This window comes from Balearica regulorum, chromosome 22, assembly GCF_011004875.1.
Source record: "Balearica regulorum gibbericeps isolate bBalReg1 chromosome 22, bBalReg1.pri, whole genome shotgun sequence".
NCBI lineage: Eukaryota > Metazoa > Chordata > Aves > Gruiformes > Gruidae > Balearica > Balearica regulorum.
Window position 1 is genome coordinate 5,478,621 of NC_046205.1, and position 22,391 is coordinate 5,501,011.

The window sequence follows — 22,391 nt, forward strand, 5'->3', positions numbered from 1 at the left end:
CCCAGTAAGGCGATGGGCAGGGAAACGCTCACCCCAAGCTAAACCTGGCGAATACAGTCTCTGCTGCGCTTTCTTTCCTACCACCCTCTCTGCTCTGCGGTTCTGGCGGGCAGAGCGAGCCAGCGAGTGTGCGGGGATGCCTGCGGGAGAGCCCCCACTCGCTCCGATGGGTCGCCAGCCCACGCCCAGCACTCCTGGTCCTCCCCTGCGAAGAGCCGGCAGCTCGTGGCGCCCACCGAGGACTCAGCTCCGGCAGAGGACACCTAAACTCTCCCTTCGACCCGTCCGCTTCACGGCTGGTTTGGCTCAGTGCGGGACGTGGGAGCTGCGCAGTTGTTTCAGCTCCGGAGCTGTACCAAGCTCTCCGTGACTGCTCTGCTGGCAGCAAAACCTTTCAGCCCATCATCCACTTTGTGTTTAAGTAAACAAGAAGCCGTTATATCTTTTAAAGGGGATTCCATTTCAGCACAATGATGAACGACCAGCATACCAAGCAGAGAGAGAAAGAGGTTCTTGAAAGTCATCCTTTGAGTTGTTTATGGATCATGTTCAGACGATTCCTGAAAGCCTCCCAGTTGAAAGATCAGATCTCACTTTATTTTCTAGCCTCAGCTAGCCTGTGAGATAAGTATTTCATTTGTGCCATGGCGTTGCATGTAAGCAGAACCATTTGTCCCTTCCGCTTTTTAGCAGCAATAATCAGTAACCCTTTCATGAACCTCAGCTTGCTAACTCCTAAACGACTCCTCCCTCCCTCCTGCTGCAGTATCTCAATCCAGTTCTCAACAAGGATTAGAGACGTGAGTGTGCGTTAGTAAGGTTTTACGCACGGAGGCTCTGTGAACTGACTGGATACCCTACAGTAACTCATGGCAATATTAGCACAGCTATTTCCAAACTAAACTGCATATAATAAATCAACACAACCTATTTTATAGAACTTTCTAGAGTTTTTTAGAAAAACTGACAAGCTGCTTTCTGTTGGAGACTTTTCTCTTCTGCCTTTTTCATAGCAAAAAGGGAAGAAAAAGGGAGAAAGGCAAAGGAAAGTTTAAAATGCGTATTAAGAAAATCCAAGATTTTTCAGTATGAGTGATTTTAAAATTAAATTGTTTTAGAAAAATTAGGAGGAAAATATAAAAAACAAATCAAATTTCTTTCTTTAATCAGCTCGAGAATTGTGCTTATTCCCACTCCCAGAGAGCTGGTTAATTTATGAATTTAGAAACATTTTGCGTTTGACCAACGTGATTTGCACGCTGAGCTCAGCAGTCCAAGGCAGAGATTTCCTTAGATAGGCTGACGTCATCTCAACTCACATGAACGCTTTCGGCCCACCAAATAAAATCTGTTGTGGTGTTCTCCGTGGCATCACTGTAAAATATGCTTCTTTAAACAAATAAACAAATAAATGGGTTTGCTGAACAAGCTTTGTTTGCTTTATTCACCAAAACTGGAGTCAAATCCCAACGGATCAAAAATGTCTAGAAAGAAAGAGCCTCCCCCAAGTAACTTCTGCCTACCGTCCCAAAGCCAAACGTAGCTATGCGGATCACAGCGTGGAAACGTTGCTGCTCCAGCTTCTGCACGTATTTGTGCACTGAACTTCCATCACCTAGTTGCTGAACTGGAGAAATAGTTGCTAGACCTATAGACAGACAGACCCTTGTCCAAAACTCCGTTGCATAGAAAACATCTTCATTTTTGCTGGTGAACAAACTGGGGTTTATTCACTGGACTGAATTCTACTCGAAACCTGCAGTTTCCAGGCAGCTTGCTTAGCTTTTGGTTAATTCATCCCATGTAATGGGGAACGAAGGGCAAGGAATAACATATTAACAGCTTACAGTCGTGGGTTTGGAACTGTTTAATATCTATCTCATTTGCTGAGATTTAGGAGCTAAAGCAGACAAATTTCACCAAACACAGGTTGGTTGTATTATGTTCTTATCCTCTCTGTGTAATATAAATCTGTATTTTTCGTCAGCTACAGCCAAGTTAAATGTGTGCACACATACTCCTCAAACAATAATTTACTAGCTCTCTACCCCATGGAGATGGAGGCAATGTATATACTTTTTAGTTCATGTTTATGTTAAAATGATTTCTCACTCAGAAGAAATCTTAGCTTTGATTAAAGGAAATAGAGTAGGATGGTGAAACAGGTTATCCCAAATACTATTATTTGGATTACATTGTCTACGAACATTAAAAGGGGTATTTTATATGTATTTAGAGATTTTATTAAATCAATAGACTTCACAGAGAGAGGTTAGGTATAATATTTTTTAAAAAACTCTATTAAAGTGACAGAAATATCAGCTGCATTTAACCAGTCGCCATAAATAAATCACGCCAATGGCATTTATACACGATAATATATTACACCCAACTGAATGCCAAACCATAGTTTAGATGGAGCTGCTTGCCAGAATCTCCACGATATTTGAAAAGCAGCAGGATCTGTTAGCAGCAGGTAGAAAACATGTTGTTACTTACGGCACGAGCTAAAACGCCTGGTTAGAACCTCGTCATTCACCACCGAAACAGCCTGCAAAAGGCCACAGCAAATCCTGCGACGCGCAAGGCTAACGCACACGGTGCAGCACGTGCAGCTTTCCAGAAAAGCAGTCACTTCTCATGACTATCAAAATCAAATCACAAAAGTAAAACGTTTCTATGTAAATGCTTTAGCTTCCAGATTGCTAGTAAACACTTAATTCCGACGAGGGAGATCTGCAGCGCTGGCGTAACTTCAAAGTGTAAAGCAGAAGGCTCTGCACGCCTGCGAGAACTGCGCGGGACCGAGCACGCCGCTGACTCTGAGGGCTCCATCCTGCTGGGCACAGCGCAGCCCGCGCTCTCAAAGCCCTTTTCACCTTTTTGCCTTTTTTGATAGCCTTCAATTTTCTCCTCCCCCCCCGGCTTCCCCCTAGTGCTTTCAGTGGCCATTTTGGGAACTCCGGGTCCAAGGCCTTGATATCTGGGATCGGGATCGCTGCTGGTTTTTCTCTTAAGGAGCCGTCAAACCTGAAGCCTTTTCCGAGGAGCCCTGCCTCCCACTCTTGTAAGCTGTATCCCTGAAAACCTGTTCCTGAGGAACTGAGTTGGGAAAACTACTGTAGTGATAAACCATCCGCAGTATCTTCTGGCAGTGCTTGGGATGATTTCGAAGGCTAGCTACGAAACCCACTTCTGTCCTTGTGCTCTGCAGGGAACCGCTGCAACAAGGAGAGAAAGATGGCTGATGTGGCTTTTATCCTATTAAATAAAACAAAGTAGCTCAATACCACACTGAAAAAGTGCTCTGAGTACAAGTCCGGTCTTGTTCTGAAATCTTGGAAATCTATTTTTCCTTCATTTAATTGACAAAATCTGTAGATTGTACAAGGAAGACAGTCCCTGCCAAAAATCAAACATCACTAGTTTTTAATAAAACGGGAATAACCCCTTAGAACATATGTAATTACGCCAATGAGTCATTCTGATGGCATCACATAACCACATTCACTGGGATTTTGACAAGGAAGAGGCCACATAAAATTTGAAATGATTTCATTTCAGCAATGGTCAGGCCAGTCGTGTCCATGAACTGAGGCCATTTGGCAGACCCGACAGCCTGGCAGCTCTCACTCCCCTCCGGTACGCAGAATGGACAACATCCCACTGCAGCCGATTTAAAAAGAGGAAGAAAAACAAGTTAAAAATTGAAACAGGAGGATGCATCGATAGCAAATGAAAAATGAGTTTAGTAGAGTAAAACGTGTTGATACACAAGTGCAACAACCACAGCTAGAGAGATACTGCAAGGTAAGTACTGTTAGCCCCAGCAATGTACTTTTGGTCAGGAAAAACTTGAGGTTGGGGAGCGCAGCTGAAAGGATTAATTTATTCCAGTTTGGGTGCAATTCCCATATGTTAGCAGTATAATCTCTTCTTATGATGGAAAATAGAGGATTGTAGCCCACTCCCATTTGGGCAACAGGGCTCACTGTAAGCAAGGCTGGGGAGAGAGTGCTGAGACACTCGTTACAGCTTTCAACGTGGGAATTCAACAACTTAACTCGGAGGCTTTACCAATAAAAGTTCTCCACGACATAACCTCATGTCTAAAGCTAGCTATTTCTATTCTTTCACAGAAAGAGACAGCAATTTTCTGGATGCACTCCAAGCTATCTTGCTAACAATAAAAAGAGTGTTTTCTTAAGGAAAAGGAAGAAAGAGTGGGGGAGAACAGAGCAAGTATTACTCAACTATTTAGTCTAAAAATTTGAAAATCAAAAGGATCTTCTGACAGATTCATATCAACTCTAATAGAAAACACACTTGTCCTGGGAAAACTCTTCTGCATGAGCCTCAAGTCTGATAGCTTAAACAATTATCTACAATTTGGAATTAATTTTTTATACCCACATCAATGTGTATTTTTTAAATGCCCAAGGCATAGATAATTCTATTAAGAGAAGAAACAGAAATCGTAGGCTTAACCAAAACAGACTGAAGATTCGAGACCGCCATCTTACAAAACGTCCCACAAGTCTTGACTCATTAGGACGTTGTTGTACAACAGGGACTATGCACTACCTAACAGCAAAATGTTGAAAATCATTAAAAGAACAAAATCTCAGCAGCTCTGTTATTGTTCTGATTTAGAAGAGCATTAGCAGAACTAGAAGGAAATTGAACTAGCCGGGAATACTCTGCTGCTAATGAGTATTTAGAAACGATGGGCCAGACCTTCGTTTTGGGGCATGATTCCCCAACATGCTGAGCGGTTTGGCCCCAGCCCAACCTCTGGTATAAATTAACACCGTTTCAGTGGAGCTTTCTTAATTCCCCCAAGGTGAGGATCCTTCCAATTTCTATTAAAATCTGGCACTAACACAAATGTAGGCTTAGTCTTTAGACATATAATTTGCCTAAATTTGATTTAAGTTTCCGCACTGTCCATGCAATTCTTTACATTCATATAAAAAGGCCAGTGTTATTATTTCTAATTTTAAAGAGCCGTTGCCAGTAACCCAGCAGGCCCAGCCCTGCGTGCCTCGAAACGCCTCACCGACGCTGCCCCACCGCGCGTAAGGGTGCTGTGCAGGGCTCCACCAGCACCCCTCACCGACCGGCCCGCTTGCTGACCGCACGCATTCATCTACAAATGGAAATACGCGTTAATGCCAAGCTCCCAAATGATTCCAGTATGTTCCTGTGAACAAACAACGCTGCACAAACAATGAGGGCTCCTCTGCCAGCTCCCTCCTTATTTCGGCCTTCTCTTCCCTCCACATGGCCCGCTGTCCCCCCGCCGCCCAGCGCGACAGCCCCGGCCGGGACGGCAGCGTCCCGCCCTTCGCCCGCCCTCAGGCCGCGCCCCGGGGCAGGAGCCCTCCCGCAAAGCCCGGCCTGGCACAGCCCGCCCCGGTGGGCCCCACGGGCCGCCGCCCCTCTTGCCGCGCACCGCGGACGGGTCATGGCGGACGCCGCGGCGTGACCCCGAGCTGGGGAGGCCCCGCGAAGCCCCGCGGGCACGGCGGGCCGGGAGGAACCGGGAGGGACCGGGAGGGACCGGGAGGGACCGGCGGTGGGTGGGCGGTGGAGGGGCCGGGGCGGCGGGGCCGGGCCAGCCCCACGCGTTGCCATGGCGACCGGAGGCAGCTCACACGTGCTTGTCACAGGAACCTGGTGCGCCTGCGCAGCCGGAGGAGTGACTCACCCGGCAATACGTCATGCCGCTGACCCCCACGCCGGAAGTGCTTGTGTCGCCGTTTCCTGCCCGGTGCGGCGCGTGTGGCGGAGCGGCCTCTCGGCTGTCCCCGGTCCGGCCGTGAGCTCTGTCCCGCCCCGCGCAGGGGGCTCCGCTCAGCAGGATGGTGAAGCCACGCTACAAGGGTCGCAGCACCATCAACCCCTCCCGCGCCAGCACCAATCCCGGTACGTGTGGGGGCCGCAGGCCAGGCTGTCCCGGGCCGTGCCGTACCGTACCGGGCCCGACTTGACGCTGTCTTGTCTCCGCAGATCGCGTGGGGGGCGCGGGAGGAAACAACATGCGGGACCGAGCCACCATCCGGCGCCTCAACATGTACCGGCAGAAGGAACGGAGGTGAGCGCGGCTCGGGCAGCGGAGGGCCCGGCCTGGCCGCGCCGCCGTTACCGGTGCTGCGGGGCGCCGGCGGCTCCGTGCGCCCGCCCGGGCGGAGGCCTTGGGGTGGTTTCCCGCGGGGCCGGGATCCCGCCGGGCACGCCAGCGAGCGGTCGCCGGTAAACGCGCGGTGGGTAACGCTGCCGGGGCTCGCCGGGGCCTTGCGGCGTGAGAAGCGCTTGGTGCGGAGCAACAGAGAGGCCTCCGGGGCCGGCGCCTTCAGCTGCGTGGCGGAGCGGGGCCGCGCCGAGGGCAGCCGGTGTCGCTCCGTCTGATGGCAAAACGCCGGTTGATCGGTGCGGAGCCGCTCCCCGGTGTGTCTCTGTGCCACCAGGAGCTGGGAAGCCTGATCCTGAGCTCCAAACGGGCCGCCATGGGTATCAGGGAAGAGGGCTGGAAAAGATGTGATGCAGAACAGCTGATCAGTGAGCTCACCAGTGTGTCATGAACCCCAAAATGCCCAGAATTCCTTTTTTTTCCAACAACAGCAGGACTCAAAAACTCCCCTCAAAATGCCTGATGACTCCCACACGGCTCCTTCACCGAGAGACACCGCGTCCATCTGCCTGAGACTGGCTGTGGAGCAGCCTCCACCTTGTAAACATGCGGCTCTGCCACGTTGTAGATGCCGCGGGGGTTTCTGAGAATCCTGGTTCAGATTAGCAGTTTTGTTCTGTTTTGCCAGTTTTCTCTTTGTTTTGAGAGCTGACTGGGGAATATGTATTTTTAAACATTTCTAAACGTAAGCCAAGTCTGAACTTGGAAATTATCTTACGATGAGTGTTCTGCACCAGCTGATGGGTAAAGCTGATAAAAAATTTCCACGTGAGCCCGTGAGAGAAGGAAGTGGTGGTGAGTAGGAGATTGTCCTTTGGTGCTTTTTGCACGCTGGTCAGCCGTTCCTGCTTTGACACGAGCAGCCCTAGTGAAGAGTCTGGTCAAGTTGGGGTGAAACTTAGCGTGTGCACTGGCTGACGTCACTTCTGTTCCAGCGCTTGGGTTTATTACCCTTTACAGGCAGTACTGTCTCTGGTAACAGTCTCAGGGCACCAGTTCTAGATGAAGGGTCTTTCTGGATTTTGTGGATGTACTTCTGGTCTAGAGGACAAAAGTGCTGGAGCGGTGTGTGCTGCCCTTGTGTATTTACACGTATTCTTATCTTCCACTTAGAAACAAACACGGTAAAGTGATTAAGCCTCTACAGTACCAGTCAACAGTGGCACCAGGCACAGTTGCAAGAGTGGAACCAAATATTAAATGGTTTGGTGAGTGTTTTTTCAACTTTCAGACTCGGCAACCTTAAAAACCGTTGAACTTTGCGTGTTTGGAGGGTGTTTATTTCAGAATTGTGGTCTCGGAGCTGTGAGGGACAGACACTGAACTGGAGGTGAAGGACCCTCACCGTGGGCTCACATTTTGCATGTACTTGTGCTTTGGCTGTTTGCTTTCTACCCACTCCTCTGAAGTGTGGTTATTTTGTCTCTTTTGGTTGTTTTCTGGGGTTTGCCAATGCATATGTATGTTGTAGCCCGTGTACATAAAGTGTCCTGGGGATACTTTTAAAATTTTCTTTAAATGATGGGAAAGAAAGGGATTGGCTTATTTATGCTAATTTGGGGTTCGTCTCAAGTAAAATCCTGTAACTTTTGCCGCTGGTATTTTTGATTCCAGATGGAGCGTTCGTATTTTGTTAGCGTACCTGGGGTCTTTGAAGCAGTTGAGATGAGGAATGGTCAGGTGCAATATTTATTTTTATATGCAGGAAATACTCGTGTGATCAAGCAATCATCCCTACAGAAATTTCAAGAAGAGATGGAAACTGTCATGAAGGATCCTTACAGAGTGGTCATGAAGCAAAGAAAGTTGCCGATGTCCCTTTTCTATGATCGGATTAAACCACACGTGAGTTTGATTCATCTGTGCAGGGTGAAGGATGGCTTATGTGCACAGAGGTGTCATGAGTGTTATTTATCTGCGGGCGATCATGCTGTCTCTGATCAGCTTGGTGAATTGTGTTCTAGAAGCGTTGGGAGGGGCAATTAGAGCTGATGACTTGGGGAAGGACGTTTTTGAGAGCCCCTCACTGTGGACATGGAAAGTGAAGGCAAAGAAACGGTGTATTACTTCCCTATAGCTTGTGAGAAGATCTATTATTTATTAGAAATTCTCACTTTCTGATAGGAAACTTACCCTAAAATATCCCAGGTTGGAGTAGCAACTTAGGATAACCGTAGCAGCTTGCCACCTTCTGTTCTAATGCTTCTAATAGCTCATGTGACAGAGGAACCTTTTCTAAGGATGCTTCACCCTGCAAACACTCTCATGTGATCAGTTTGAACTCAAATGTGTGCTTTTTATCTTGGGTCAGAAATTCTTGTGTGTGCAGCCTTCATTTCTAGTACATCAAGTTTTAGTTATTACCAGGTTTCTTCCATGACGTCTGAACTACCGTTTTGGACTCTTGCTATTTTTTCATGTGGAAATGTTTCAAGTTTATGTCATAAAAATGTTACCTAAATTAAGGAAAAAGTTATGAGGAACTAAAATGTGCATTACAAAACCAAATTACTTCTTTCAGCAATGAATTGTATGCCAGTCCAAGAAAAGCTGGCATTCATTACAGGCTTTAAAATCTACAGTTTTGATTGTAATTATCCCTGACAAAAACTCTGCAAATTTGGCGAGATTTGTGCACTTGTTAGAAAAATAAGAAGTGATCAAAGATAGCAGCTAAATTTCCGTCATTGTATCTTTAATTACATTTGACATCATTTATGGTGAAAGAACTGAAGCATAGTTCTTTGGCAAGTGCAGTGTGTTTTGTTGCTTATTAAATATCCATTCTTACGTTTTGCAAAGATTAAGCTGGAAAACTCAAACATTGTTAGGAAAGTGCCTGTGACTCCTGTCACAGGTTGCAGAGTTGCGTTGAACTGAGGTCTTGTTTGCTGCGTGTCATGAGAGATAGAAAAAACAATGTTTGTGGTTTTTTTACCAACCTGTTTTTCCTTAGACCTCCAGAGTTCACATTCTTGACACAGAAACGTTTGAAACAACATTTGGCCCCAAATCACAGAGGAAAAGACCAAATCTTTCTGCAAGTGATGTGCAGTCTCTGGTGGAGAATGCTGAAGCCTCATCAGGGGCTTATGATCAGGGCAAGGACCGAGACCTGGTGACAGAAGACACTGGTGTAAGGTAAATAGAAAGGAGAAATGATTCGTTGTTTACATTTCTAAAAAGACAGCTTTATTTTTAAAGAAGTACCTAGTACATCCATCGATGCTGTTACTGTATGAGGAGGAAGGAAAGTGAAATTAGCTGAATTTGGGATTTTGTTAATCCTGTTTTGTCCCTATGTATTTAACCAAACTGTTACTTCTATGAGACCCCTCTGTCTTTATTCATAATTCGTTTTCTGTTGCATGTCAGAACATCTCCAGAGTCACGTTTTGGGTTAGATAGGGAACTGCGCAGTGGGCAGGTAGGAATTTTTGAAAGAGGGCATGTTTGTAGGATCTTTCTGAAATGAGTAGACTGAAGGCAGAGGATGGGGAGAACAGCTAAATCCCACCTGTCTATTTCTTGGGCTTCATCTCCTCTTCTCTCTGTGAATGGCTTTAGAGAAGACAACGCTGTAACCTGTTATTGTGGTGGCTGATGTCTCTGGTGATCTACTTCCAGGGATGAAGCACAAGAGGAAATATATAAGAAGGGACAGTCCAAAAGAATCTGGGGTGAGCTCTACAAGGTAAGCAATGTTTATAGTTTTAACAGTCATGCCTATCTTTCAGCCTTTACGAAGGCAGGTGCTTCAGCACAGCATTGAAAATCCTATACGGCAATAATCAGAAAAGCTCTGAAAACCATTTATTCCTCTGTTAGGGAAGCTTGGATACAACTGAATTTGCTGTAAAGTTTCTTAGAAACATCAAGACAGTGAATTTCTTCACGCAGAGTTTTCCTGAGTTTGTCATTCCCTTGTCTGCTTTCCTGTCAGCCTAGTTGAACTGACTGACTTGAAACCATACACCCTTTTTCTGGTACCATGAACAGAAAAAGCCAGCTGTAGAAGAGAGCAGAGGTTCTCTGCCTGAGTGAGCTTGATTCTTGAGCTCTTGTCCCACTGGAACAAATGTCCTTAAAATACGTGATCATAGAGTCATAGAATGGTTTGGGTTGGAAGGGACCTTAAAGATCATCTAGTTCCAACCCCCCTGCTGCGGGCAGGGACACCCTCCGCTAGACCACGTTGCCCAAAGCCTCATCCAACCTGGTCTTAAACACTTCCAGGGATGGGGCATCCACAGCTTCTCTGGGCAACCTGTTCCGGTACCTCACCACTCTAACAGTAAAGAATTTCTTTCTAACATCTAATCTAAATCGACCCTCCTTCAGCTTAAAATCGACCCTCCTTGAGCTAGAGATGGACTGTCTGAGTGACTGGTATTAGCTTCTCTTAGATTCCTGGGGCTTCACCACAAACCAAACAGTCAGGGGCCATTAAGTTCTTTAGGCTAAAAGCATCTGACCTGTTGATAGGGTCGTCTTTGTAAGGCTCTGGCCCTCGGCTCCCTGTGAGTCACCTTGACTGCTAGAGGAGTGGAGACTGAGAGTGAATTAGGGTTGTAAGAGCAGTTGTGTGCTCTCAGTGACTGTCAGGTGTGAAAATGCTTTAGTTTTTGCTCTGAATTTCTGAATGTAGCTTAAAACCTTTTCATTTAGATCTAAAAGTGCTGGGAATGATAGAGCAAAACAGATTTCAGTAAGACACTGCCAAAAATGCAGGAAATAGCTGTGAAACAAATTCACTTGGCTTGAAGCAAGTCATAAAATGACAGCTCCCTGCTGTAGATGCTTAGTGGACTAACAGCAGGTTCCTACTTGGTTGTGTGTTTCATATTGATCCAGAAAACATACTTTATGTTCTGATCCTTTATGAAATGGCAGAATTGAATTGCTGCAGAATGGATGGCAAACATTGTCTACTGAAGCAGTTAATTGTCCCGTTTAGGTGCAGTATTTTCTTTTCCAAGTGCTGCAGGCATCTTCCTGGTGCATAAGAACAGGTAAAAGCTATTCAGCTGTCCAGCCTGAATCTGGATGGGACTTAGGAGAAGAGAGAGTGGGGGATCGATGGATTTTAGTCTGACCTTCACTAGTCTATGGGGAAGTACTAGCTGTTCGTGAAGTATACAAGGTTTTAAAATTAATGATGCAGTTTAGAAAATGACTAGTTTTCACTTTGGAGGTATAGGTGTCTTGCTTTTTGTGAAATTCTTTCCTTTTCTGTGATTTCCCCCCCGCCCGGCAGGTGATAGACTCATCAGATGTTGTCGTTCAAGTTCTGGATGCCAGGGATCCCATGGGTACTCGCTCCCCTCACGTGGAATCTTATCTTAAAAAGGAGAAGCACTGGAAACATCTCATTTTTGTCCTGAACAAATGTGATCTCGTTCCTACCTGGGCTACTGTAAGCACAGTCCTGCCTGTTCTTCCTTGGGCCTTCTTTGTTCCTTTTGTAGCCTCTGCTTTAATTCTGTTGCCAGTCCTCATGCTGGCCTCAAAGGGCATCATGTAACTGGGTCAATGGGAACTCTCTGCTTGCCTGCTATAAAAGTAACAATTACGATGTAAATCTGTCCAAGTTTGGCTGAGTTGAGCAACACTCACCAGCCACAAATTCTCTACTTCCTCTGTCTGGATTTAACAGTTCAGCTGATGTCTCCAGAGTCTGCTAAATGTTAGTCCGCTTAAGATCCATATCCACCACAGCTGGTTTGCTTTATATTGTTAAACTAATTAGTTTTAGCTAGCAGTGAAGGCGTTTTTGGGAAATTGTTTCTCTTATAAAAACAATACTCAGTGCTTTTAGCTGTTGGGTTGGTGAAATGCTTCAAAGGTTCTTCCATAGCAATTTTCATAGACAGTTGCATCTGTGACCCAAGTGAAGATGCTGCATAGTTCTGCTCATAAGGAGACTCTTTCACCACCTCCGCGGCACAGGATCCCTAACCGAGTAATGTTTTCCCCTGTAGAAGCGCTGGGTTGCTGTCCTTTCCCAGGAGTATCCGACGCTTGCTTTTCATGCCAGCCTCACAAACCCTTTTGGCAAAGGTGCTTTCATACAGCTTTTAAGGCAGTTTGGAAAGGTACAGAACGGTTTTGGGGATTTGTATTGTTGTTTGGGAGGTGGAGGGCTTAGTGTGGAGTCTTTTGTTAGCATTTGGGGTTCAGGACACTTCCCTCTGGCCATTCTGTCAGCAAACAACTCCATCAATAAAGCTCCCTTCTCTGGAGAGAAAATTGAAAATATTCCTTCAAATACGTTCAAAGCGTTTGTCAAACTGAGGAGATCCGGAAGGAGTGGGTTTGACCATCAGTCCCTGGCCTAGATTTCTTGTAGACAGAGTATCCCATTGACACTCCTAGGTCTCATGTGAACGTGTAGAAGAAAAGAACATATTTCACACCTGTTCATGTCCTGCCTGTATGCCTATTCTACTTGGGTATTCCCCTTTCAAGTGTCTTCATTCTTCCAGGAAAGGCACTTTCTGTTGTCTTTAGTTACAGATGTGGCTTGAAGGGACAGTATTCTGTCTCCAGGTACAGTCTGTATTGGCTTGGTTTCTCAACCTAAATGGTTTCTAAATAAGGTGTTCACAAGTAATTTTAGAGCAACCAGGAACGCAAGGGGTTCATCTTCCTTTTGAAGTAGCGAATATTTTTCTCCAGAGTTCTGGGATGGCAAGTTGGTTGCACTCTTACACATTTCTCCTGATGGAAAAGAGCTGATCTTGTTTTTTGATCTGGTACTTTGGACTCCCCTTTTCCCTCCAGTATAGTGAGAACAGTAGCTGCTCAAATGGTCAGAACTGTAGTAATAATTCTGTCTTTCTCTATGAGGTGTTAAAAAGATGTATTATTTCTCAACAGTTACACTCTGACAAGAAACAGATCAGTGTGGGTTTCATTGGTTATCCAAACGTTGGCAAAAGCTCAGTGATCAATACATTACGGTCTAAGAAGGTCTGCAATGTAGCCCCTATTGCAGGTGAAACAAAGGTAAGAAGAGATCCCTACATTAAAGATAAAAATTAATTATGTAAGTGCATCGCCAAAGGCAGAATTAATGTAAAATGAGTTCAATGACATTTTCAAGTCTAGCACTTGAGTGGTATAGTCTGTGTGACCCTGAGTCTGAGGGGTGGCTGATCGAGAGTCATTGCTCTGAAGCACTGCTGCTGGACGCGTTCCTGAGTTCCCACTTGGATCTGAATGCTCAGCTGCCCCGACTCAATGTCTGTGCTTTCCCGAATCAAATGGTTGGGTATATTTGTGCTGTCAGGCTCTGTTAGTACTGTTTTTCTAACTCCCTTCTTCAAGAATGTGACAGTAAACAAGAAGGCAAAGTTAACAGGAATCTTCTTTGCTAGCCTGTTCCTTTTACTCTAAATATCACTGAAGTTAAGGATCGTGGAGGAGGAAAACCACAGAATATCGAGGTTTGTTATGATTATAGTTTCCGCGCCTCAGTCCTGTGAGTTAGCAGTTTGATGCAAAGCCATAGGGGTAGCATAGGCCGATGCAGAAGGAGCAAGGTGCAATACATCTTGCTAGCTGCTGACTATGTCAAGTCAGATTCTGTTTCTATGTGTTCACACCAAGTTCCTAAGATGACTGCTGTTTGTTAGAACTGTGCATTTAAAAAGCAGGAGACAGGGCTGTCTGTGGAAGGAGGTAACATGGGGAAGTACCAATCTCTTTCAGGTATGGCAATACATTACCTTGATGCGGCGGATTTTTCTCATCGACTGCCCGGGTGTAGTTTATCCATCAGGAGACACAGAAACAGACATTGTGCTGAAGGGAGTGGTATGTATCGGCACTAAATGCTGGAAAATCTTTGCTGTTGTCAGAATGATGGCTTCAAAGAAATGAATGCACACTTTCCAAAGCATTGATATTCTGCCATTCGTTTCCAGGTTCAAGTTGAAAAGATTAAGAGCCCTGAAGATCATATTAGTGCCGTGCTAGAAAGAGCCAAACCAGAGTACATAAGAAAGACATACAAAATTGATTCCTGGGAGGATACAGAAGACTTCCTTGAGAAACTTGCTTCTAGGACTGGAAAACTGCTAAAGGTGTGACAACTTCCTGCATTTGCAGGCGGGAAGAGTATGTGGCCTGTTACTGAACATGGGAAATATGAATGTTTCTGTTGCTGACAGGTAATAGAAAGGTGGCATGTCCTGCAAATGTCGGCATAAATTGTTACTGGGTTCTTTCAGGGTGGTGAGCCTGACTTGCAAACTGTGAGCAAGATGGTTCTCAATGACTGGCAGAGGGGCAGAATTCCATTCTTTGTGAAGCCACCGAATGCAGAAGCAGGTCCCCAGGTGAGAATGTGATGCTCGTGCCTCTTCTTACATATTCAGTTTTCCTAATGATATTCGCTGTTGATTTTCGCAGAGTGCCACGTAACTTGGGCAGTGCATGTCTTGGGCTCTGCCCAAGTCTGCTGCTTCAGGTGACACTCACTTGCATTTGGTGAGGACCAGGTAGCAATGTTCTTTACAGAGACATCTGGGCCATTTTACAATCGCCTGACTACCAGAAATGTCAGTAACTGTCACATCGTTAGCCTGTCATCTCCCGCTTTTTCAAAAGAGATGAAACAGAAATTGCTCTTGGAGCTGGTGGGCCAGACTGTGGATAATATATCCCTTACGCTCTTTCTTGTAGCCTCCTGCATTGGAAGTAGCTGTGACATCAAGCCAAGATAATAATGAGGAAAAAATCTCTGAATCTGTAGCATCAAGTGTGGAGCCAGCAGAAGAGAATAATAATATGGACACTGAAATTAAGCAACTCATGTCACGCGTTCGGCAGAACTTTGGGAGGATTAATGTGGCACCTCAGTTCTCAGAAGAAGACCTGGTTCCTGTAGATGTGCCAGGCTTTGGTGAGGAGAGTGATTCTTCTGGAGAGGAGGAGCAGGAAGAGGAGAAAGAAGAAAATGAGCAACAGCAAGGTTCAGTAGAGGAGGAGTCGCAGCTGGCTGTACCGGGTGCCAGGGAGAGCTCCAAGGCAGTTCTTAAGGCTTTGGAGGACAAGATTGCAAAATACAAAAAATTTCTGGATAAAGCCAAAGCCAAGAGATTCTCAGCAATCAGGTATCTAAATCTGTTTAGTGCCTCAAATATTTTGCAGGGGGGAAAAGGGTTAATGTGATTCTGCTGTACTTTCACTCCATTCGTGACTTGCTTAACTGGTTACTCTGTGTTGCTGCACACAAGTTGCCACAGAGTGGCTAGCTTAGCCATAAATATTTGAACTTTGGCTAAGCAGCAGTTTGTTTTTGAAAGATTATTCCAAGAAGTCCTATTTACCAGCATAACTAAAAACGTTCTCACTTTTGGAAAGCTGCCTCTTAAGCTACGGGCTACAAATCTGTTGGTATTCTGGGTAGCAATATTGCATCCTTGGAGCTCTCCTTGATGTTGGGCTCTTTCTTGAGCAGTACCAAGGCTGATGTCCTACCTGGGTCTGCCAGCTGGGTCTTCACCTGTGTACAAGAGTATCCTAGCTCATACAGCAAGTCCAGTTTTAGCAAAGCTCATCCACCAGCTTTGTGAGAACTGAGATTTCAAGGTCAAGTGTTATATTCTGTCTCTTTGTGCAGCGCACATGCCCAGTAACTTGAGAGACAAGATTACCGTAATATGTTTTTTAGGTGTAAAGGCTGTGACTTTGCTGCTGAAAGGCTACTGGGATCTACTGGAGACTGATCTGTTCCCAGAGATGGTTACGTTTTGTCTTACGATGTTCTCTCAATGCTTATTTTATCTTTTGTAGAATCCCTAAGCAGCTGAGTGAAAAAGTGTTTGCAAAATCCATGCAGAAGTCTGAAGAACCCAAAGAAACTGGAGACGAAGGTAAAACAGATAGATGTTCTTATTCTACATTTGGAAATCCTGTAGGCAAGAAAAGAGAGGGAGTTAGGGGGAGAAGCAGTCGTTAGTTCCTGATTGCAAATTCTTTTTCCCCTAAAGCTACTTAAATCTTTCCGTAGCTGGAAAGGGCTGCCTGGTCACCTTGCTGTAGCCTTTCTGTGGAACACCTGTCTCTATAGTAAGATGCGTACTACTACTAGCGAATGAAGATAAAGTGGAGACAAATGTTGTGTTTCCAAAAGAAGGGTGCTATGGGCAGATTGCAGTGTGAGCAACTTCCATTCCACATGGTGTAATATTACACAGAAGGGAGTGGAAGGGTTTTATGACATTATAAAAGCACAGAGCTACTTCAGGCCGTAGGTTTTACTGTGGTGACTTCCAGAGTCTGTGGCTTCAGTTTGCATAGTAAGTTTGATTAAAGGCAAAATCATGTGGGAGAACACTATTCTGACAAGACTATGAAATTCTTCTGGACTTGCACAGGGCTGTAAGCAATCTGCTTCTGAGGAGCAGCCCTCATAGCAACAGCAAGTGATTTTCTGGTACGGAACGTGCATGTTGTTTTGGTAGAAGCTGTTAAAGTATGGCCAAAGGAACGCTTTGCTGAAGTGGATGGGACAGTGACCCCAGTCTTAAGTTCTGCAAACACATGGGTGGTTTGGAAAATGCCCGAGTATGTGATCTCTGCTGTTTGCAGGCAGCACAGAGAAGAAAAGAAAACGGAAAGCAGAAGAGGAAGATGATGAGGATGATGACCATTTGGATAAACAGCCTTGCAAGAAACTTACATCCAAAGAAGTAAGTGTGATTTTTTTTTTTTTTTTTTTTTTAAGTGAAACAAAAGTATAGAGTATAGAGCTGGCATTTTTATACATAGATTGCCCATTATCACTTCAGAGCTTTGAGAGTGGGCACTAGTGGGAAGGGGAGAGTGCAGGGAAGTAGCTGCCGTAGGGGGAATGCAAGGGCAGGGTGACTTGCTGCAGACGTGACATGTTACAGCTGAGCGTGACCCGTATCAGGGTCCAGCAGGTAACCACGACAGGAAGTGTCTGTGGGTAACTGTTGTGCTTGCAGCCTTAGCTTGCCCACTGGTGCTGTTGAGAGCAGGGGTCTAAATGCTGCAAGATGGGAGAATTTGGGGCTGGATGGGCAAGGGTCAGTGCTGTCCTAGTCTGTCTTCAAAGAGAGCTGCTGCTGCTTTCTGTTCATGTTAGTCAAGTCTAAACAGTTCTACAACAACTTAATTACCGAGTGAAATGGTCTGTTCATAGGGCTTTGAAAGTGATTCGTAAGCAAACTTGTGCAGCAAGGGCTTTTTGGAGCTTTGCTGTGTGCTGAGGGGAGCGACAACTGAATTTGTTTTATGAATGTTCTGTCACATCTTTTGTTAATGACCTCTTAGGTCACTGTGCATGTCAGGTTGCTTCTTGTACCTCATTTACTACTATTGTAAAGATGAAAGCGCGTCTTCCTTTGTAGCATTTTAAGAGCATGAGTGGGTGGATTCCATAGAGATGTCCATATACTCACACCAGTAATGTTTTGTTTGACATTATTTATTTTACTTAAGACATGTGGAATGCAAAATGAACAACATTTGAAAGAATGCAAACAAATTCAGGCTAAGGACACTGTGGATTTGCTAATGTGTTTTGTGTGTATTTGCAGAGAAGACGAGCTGAGAGGCAGCAGCGCTCCAAGAAAGTTGGAGTCCGGTATTATGAAACTCACAACGTGAAAAATAAGAATAAGAACAAGAAAATAACTGGCTTGGAGGGACAAAGATCAAAGCACAAAAAATACAAACATAAGCAATAACTGCTTATTCTATTAAATTTTACATAAAACAGCTCTAGTATGCAGTGGCTTTTTTTAATATAAAACTTGTCGTTCCCATTCAAAGCCTCGTTTGACTTGTCTGTCTTGTTCCCAGGAGTAGCATCTCACTCTTTGTTTCAGCATCATCTGAAAGTTCTTTATGCAACTGGAGATCATGGTATTTCCACATCACCATCTAAGGCCAGTAAACACTGGGTTGGCAAATCATATCCCGAAGTGTTACTCAGTAGTGGGGGTTTGTTGGGGTTTTTCTGGAAACTAGCTTTGTGGAGTTCCTCGTATGACTACAGTGGATTATCTTTCCCATGCCAGCTTGCTGTGTATGACCAGCTGGTTACACAGGTACCTCAAAGGTTTCATTTGCTTCCACTCAGAAGTGATGCGTGGAATGGTTCATTAGAAATAACCACGTAGAGAGCTCATTCTGGGTTACTGCTAACGGTTCCGACAAGGGATTTTGATGTACAGTTAACACCAACTTGCACGTACTCAAGGGACTACCCTCCAAACACTCGTCCAAGAATTACCTGCAATTTGATTCTTAGTGAATGTGCCTTATATTTATTGTAGACACTTTGTATATTGTTTCTGAATTTTCTACAACATTTTCAAAGTAATAATGTTAGAGATGCTTGCATATAACAATGTTTGTTAGTTTATTGCTTTGAAGGTCATCTAGCACACTACCAACAGGCAAGTCCCAGACAGGTTCACTAATCAGGGAGCTGAATGCTAAGATGGCATTGAAAGTAATTAATGAAGCTCTTGAGTTTCAACTCTTCAAGAGAAAAAGAAATAATACAATTATGCTGCCTTCAGTTACCGGTAAGTGAAGATTCAAGATTGTTTTATGAAGACAAATCTTTGTCACTAATTGCAAACTTCTTGCTCTGACAGCGCTTCTGAATGCTGCCTGGAGGACAACAAGAAATCTACTTATTTGATGCAATGATGCTTTCAAGTTGGGCCTGAAAAACAAATGAGACAGTAAGTCAAATTAGATTCAACCTAAAAAATAAACCCACATTGCTGTAAAGTGATAAATTGTCTGTTAGATATTCAAAGCGAGGAGCTGAGGGATGCTGCAATACTTCAAGAGAAGCAGGCCAGGGCTTTTTTTCCCTAGCTATCCCATTCCTTACTACATGTTTTATAAATTAGCTTTTCATTCTTGGCATACACACTTGTTGCATTCTGAGAAGAAAAGAGTTGGCCTTGGTTCCATACAATGAAAGACTTGTTTTATAATGTAAAGTATTGAAGAGGAAATTAAATAAAAGCTGTTGAAACAGTGGTCTGAATTCTCTGATTTCAGGCTGGACTGTGTTAGCTAAATTAAATATTTGGCTCTCGAGCATTTGGAACAGAAACTGACTCTGGGACAAAAGTAGCTGGGAACAGGGAGTTTTTCAGTTACCGAGACAACTTGACGCCCAATTAGTAGATTGATCAGAGAGCTACCCGTGCTTAGGGGCCACGTAGAGCAGGAAGCTTCCCGGGCCATCAGCTTGTCCTCTTCCTAGAGCAGCCATCAAAATAAACTACAGCAGTGGTATATACGCAGCTGCAAAAGTACTTGTACTTTAAGGGAGAAACACGGATTCAGTGGCAACACACGTTTGATGTAACGGTTATTCCATTTTGTGCCCTAAAACACTTCAAGATGGCCCGAAGACATTAATAGTTTAGAAGGGAGAAACTGTAGGAACAGTGAAGAGAAGGAAAGCACCTCAGTGTAAAGGAAATATTTCTGGCTACAGCTGAATTTACATTTAATGTTGTTTACGGCAACATTTTTTTCTTTACTCAAAAGATGTTGGTGTTTTTCCTTTCCAAAGCAAAGTCATGAGCAGAAGCTCTGTTTTTACCAAAGCAGCATGCATAAAATTACTCCTGCAATTATGCAGTCCCTCTGCATAAGTACACAATTGTTTTTATTAGGTAATATTTAATGTTAAATGGTGTGTCTTGTTATCAGGGAGTCAACTTTAATGGCCAACAGCAAAGAAACAAAACATTGTAATTTGCCTTCTCTAGATTTTCTGTTTAGTAGTTGGGAAGAGGTGCTATTTCTGCATATCAGTGAAGTCTTGAAGCCTCTGCAGTTGGGGCTCAGCTGCACGCGTCTGCTCCTCTCCAGCTGACTATAACAATTTATCATTTTCTGAACAAATTCTGATCTCTCCCTGGTAAATGTGCATATGACTAGAATTCAACTAATCTGACCTGCTGTTTGCGTTATCAGGTTTACTAGTAATGACCAACTACTGAGCGAGGAAGTAGAAAATGCAAAAACACTGTTTTCCCATTTCATTGAGAATTTAAAGAGAGTGGAACATGAGTACAAATGCATCATAAATGTAACACTTCTAAAACTATAAGGAGAAAGTTATTTTCATATCTTTCTAATTATAAATTGAGACATTTTACCATTCCTGTTTGGAATTGCGTTTGGTTTTGGTTTGTTTTGGTTTTTTTACTAACCTTCAGCTGTTGATTCGTTCTCTTCAAGAACTGAACCTCTTCAGTGTGTTTCTTCTCTTCGATCTGTCGCTTCTCATTTTCACGTTTTTCAATAGCTTCACACTTAGCTTTCTGTTCACTCACTTGTCTTTCCAACTCCCGCTTTTCCTCTTCCAGCTCTGCAATCTTGGAAAAGAGTATAGATCTCCCAAGTTTTGTTTGTTAATAATCAGTTTTCAGTTAAGATGGGACAAAGCTGTACATTGTACAGCCTTTAGAGTGTTCCAGATATAATAGTAGATCATTTATGAAGTGCAATTAAGCCCTAGGAAAACAGTAAGACAGGTATTTTGATGATCTTTACTGCCATCCAGTGGAAACAGAAATAACTGATTTCATACAGAAATTTATATGTAACATTCTTGTGCAGAAAACTACATTATGGGGCTAAGAGCCCAACTTACCCTTTTTTCCATGTCAGATTTGCCTTGCTCAGCTTGTAGTGCTTTCCGCATGCCAAACGCAACACTGCTCTCGTACAACGTCTGATAAGCCGCAATTGTCATTTGGATTTCATCCCTGACTCGAAGCAGCAACAGCCCTCGCTCTGCACAGTTAATTGTAGTTTCACGGATCAGTTCATCTTTAACGAAAGGGTACAACGATCTAGTTAGAGCAGCTACTGTGCTGTGTTTACCTGGGAATGCTGGATACACACAGGAGCCAGAGCTTGTTGTCTCTTACCCGTTCTCCGCACCACGCATTTACTGGAGAGAGTCATAATTCTTTTTTTGTTTTTCTTATTGTTACATGACAGCTATAGCATCAAGTGCTAGCAAATGAAAGTGGAGTGGTGGTATAGAAACTATGGTAATGGTGGTACTCATCCACTAAAGCTGTAACAGCCAAGACTTAAAAATTTGTAATGATTTTTTGCAGTTATTGGGAAGCCTCTAGAAGAGCCAAGAGCCTCCGGAAGAATTGTGCTCAAACCAACAGCCTTTGGAAGACCAATATCAGAGTGTGTAAGAGCGCTTAACGGTTATACGGGGGGTTAAGTTATTTTGAGTTAACTGTTGGGGTTAAGTACAACTAAAAGAATTTGAGGCTCCTTTGCATCTTTTACGTCTGTGCAGGCGCACCTTTACAATGTGCCTTTTGAGCGTCGGCTTTGAGCAGAGCAGGCCCCTGTAACTGCTCTAACAGCCGCGGGGGTCTGCGGTCTGCGAGCGCTGCAGGGCTGGGGGAGGCAGAAGTACTGCAGCAGCCGGAGGAGCCACCCCACCGGCCCTGGGGCCAGGGGGCTGGGGAGAGGGCCGAGCTGTCGGCGGGTTCGGGCACTGACCGAAGCACTGTGCGTAGAGCTCCCTGCGCACCGGGCAGATGCCGGTCTCCCGCGCTTGTCGCTGCCGCAGCCGCAGGTCCAGCTGCTCCTGCAGGTGCACGACGTCCAGGCGGGTGCTGGGCGCGCTGGACACCTCCTGCACCCACCGCTGGTTCTCCTGCTCCCACTCCCTGCCACGAGAAGCACCGGGCGTTACGGGTGGGCCCGACCGGGGGGCTGCCAGGCGCGGGCGGCCCCGGCCCCGCTCACCGCGGCGGCAGGATGGCGTTGAGGAGCTCCTGCGGCGGCTTTGCGGCCTCGGTGGCGGTCGCCGTCCGGGGGGGCGGGGGCGGCGGGACGGGCCCGGTCGGGACGGGCGGCGGCGGGGTCCCCTTCAGCGGGCGGGCCTGCGGAGAGAGCGGAGCGCGGTAGGTGCGGGCGGCGGGCGGCGCGCAGCCCGCGGGCGCCCGGCCCCGCTCACCCCGGGGGAGCGTTTCTCCGTGCGGCGGCTGACGAGCACCGGCGGGTTGTACCGCAGCAGCGAGTCCGGCGGCGGGATCATGGCGGACGCGGCCGGTGTCGCCAAGGAGACGGCGACGGACGCGGCGCGGAGGGCGCATGCGCAGAAGCGCCCGAGGGCGGTGACGGCCGCCGCGGCGGGGTAGGG

The 22,391-nt window shown here is 45.5% G+C and overlaps 2 protein-coding genes and 1 long non-coding RNA gene across 5 annotated transcripts; 1 reads left to right on the top strand and 2 right to left on the bottom strand.

The window, feature by feature from the left end:
• Nucleotides 1-3,412: 3,412 nt before the first annotated feature.
• LOC142604838 (uncharacterized) lies at nucleotides 3,413-5,576 on the bottom strand. Of its 2 annotated transcripts, XR_012838685.1 has the most exons (3): nucleotides 5,456-5,576; nucleotides 5,055-5,149; nucleotides 3,413-3,666 (listed from the first exon to the last, which is right to left on the bottom strand). It is a non-coding gene; the product is annotated as an uncharacterized LOC142604838 (long non-coding RNA). The 2 variants fall into 2 exon arrangements; XR_012838684.1 differs by having other exon boundaries at nucleotides 3,413-5,149.
• A 157-nt stretch (nucleotides 5,577-5,733) lies between these two features.
• On the top strand, nucleotides 5,734-17,947 carry GNL2 (G protein nucleolar 2). Of its 2 annotated transcripts, XM_075773718.1 has the most exons (16): nucleotides 5,734-5,928; nucleotides 6,013-6,097; nucleotides 7,307-7,401; nucleotides 7,899-8,038; nucleotides 9,150-9,334; nucleotides 9,821-9,887; nucleotides 11,451-11,609; nucleotides 12,175-12,288; nucleotides 13,073-13,201; nucleotides 13,907-14,011; nucleotides 14,122-14,280; nucleotides 14,428-14,535; nucleotides 14,882-15,312; nucleotides 15,995-16,074; nucleotides 16,793-16,893; nucleotides 17,767-17,947. In XM_075773718.1, exons 1-16 carry the CDS (start codon nucleotides 5,865-5,867, stop codon nucleotides 17,914-17,916), a joined length of 2,172 nt encoding a protein of 723 aa, XP_075629833.1. In that variant the 5' UTR covers nucleotides 5,734-5,864; the 3' UTR covers nucleotides 17,917-17,947. The 2 variants fall into 2 exon arrangements, with proteins under 2 accessions (XP_075629833.1, XP_075629835.1); XM_075773720.1 differs by lacking the exon at nucleotides 12,175-12,288.
• Nucleotides 17,948-18,482: 535 nt separating this feature from the next.
• On the bottom strand, nucleotides 18,483-22,328 carry DNALI1 (dynein axonemal light intermediate chain 1). The gene is made up of 6 exons (XM_075773721.1): nucleotides 22,206-22,328; nucleotides 21,995-22,131; nucleotides 21,746-21,915; nucleotides 20,865-21,043; nucleotides 20,422-20,586; nucleotides 18,483-18,905 (listed from the first exon to the last, which is right to left on the bottom strand). Exons 1-6 carry the CDS (start codon nucleotides 22,284-22,286, stop codon nucleotides 18,870-18,872), a joined length of 768 nt encoding a protein of 255 aa, XP_075629836.1. The 5' UTR covers nucleotides 22,287-22,328; the 3' UTR covers nucleotides 18,483-18,869.
• Nucleotides 22,329-22,391: the final 63 nt, after the last annotated feature.

What these genes read in the sequence shown, in the direction of transcription:
- GNL2 (XM_075773718.1), top strand. Translation starts at nt 5,865, where the DNA reads ATGGTGAAGCCACGCTACAAGGGTCGCAGCACCATCAACCCCTCCCGC. An exon ending in TACCGGCAGAAGGAACGGAG is followed by an intron (nt 6,098 to 7,306) that starts GTGAGCGCGGCT and finishes TCTTCCACTTAG; the next exon opens with AAACAAACACGGTAAAGTGA. An exon ending in ACAGAAGACACTGGTGTAAG is followed by an intron (nt 9,335 to 9,820) that starts GTAAATAGAAAG and finishes ATCTACTTCCAG; the next exon opens with GGATGAAGCACAAGAGGAAA.
- DNALI1 (XM_075773721.1), bottom strand. Translation starts at nt 22,286, where the DNA reads ATGATCCCGCCGCCGGACTCGCTGCTGCGGTACAACCCGCCGGTGCTC. An exon ending in CGGAGAAACGCTCCCCCGGG is followed by an intron (nt 22,132 to 22,205) that starts GTGAGCGGGGCC and finishes CTCTCTCCGCAG; the next exon opens with GCCCGCCCGCTGAAGGGGAC. An exon ending in GAACGAATCAACAGCTGAAG is followed by an intron (nt 18,906 to 20,421) that starts GTTAGTAAAAAA and finishes TTTGTTTTTCAG; the next exon opens with GCCCAACTTGAAAGCATCAT.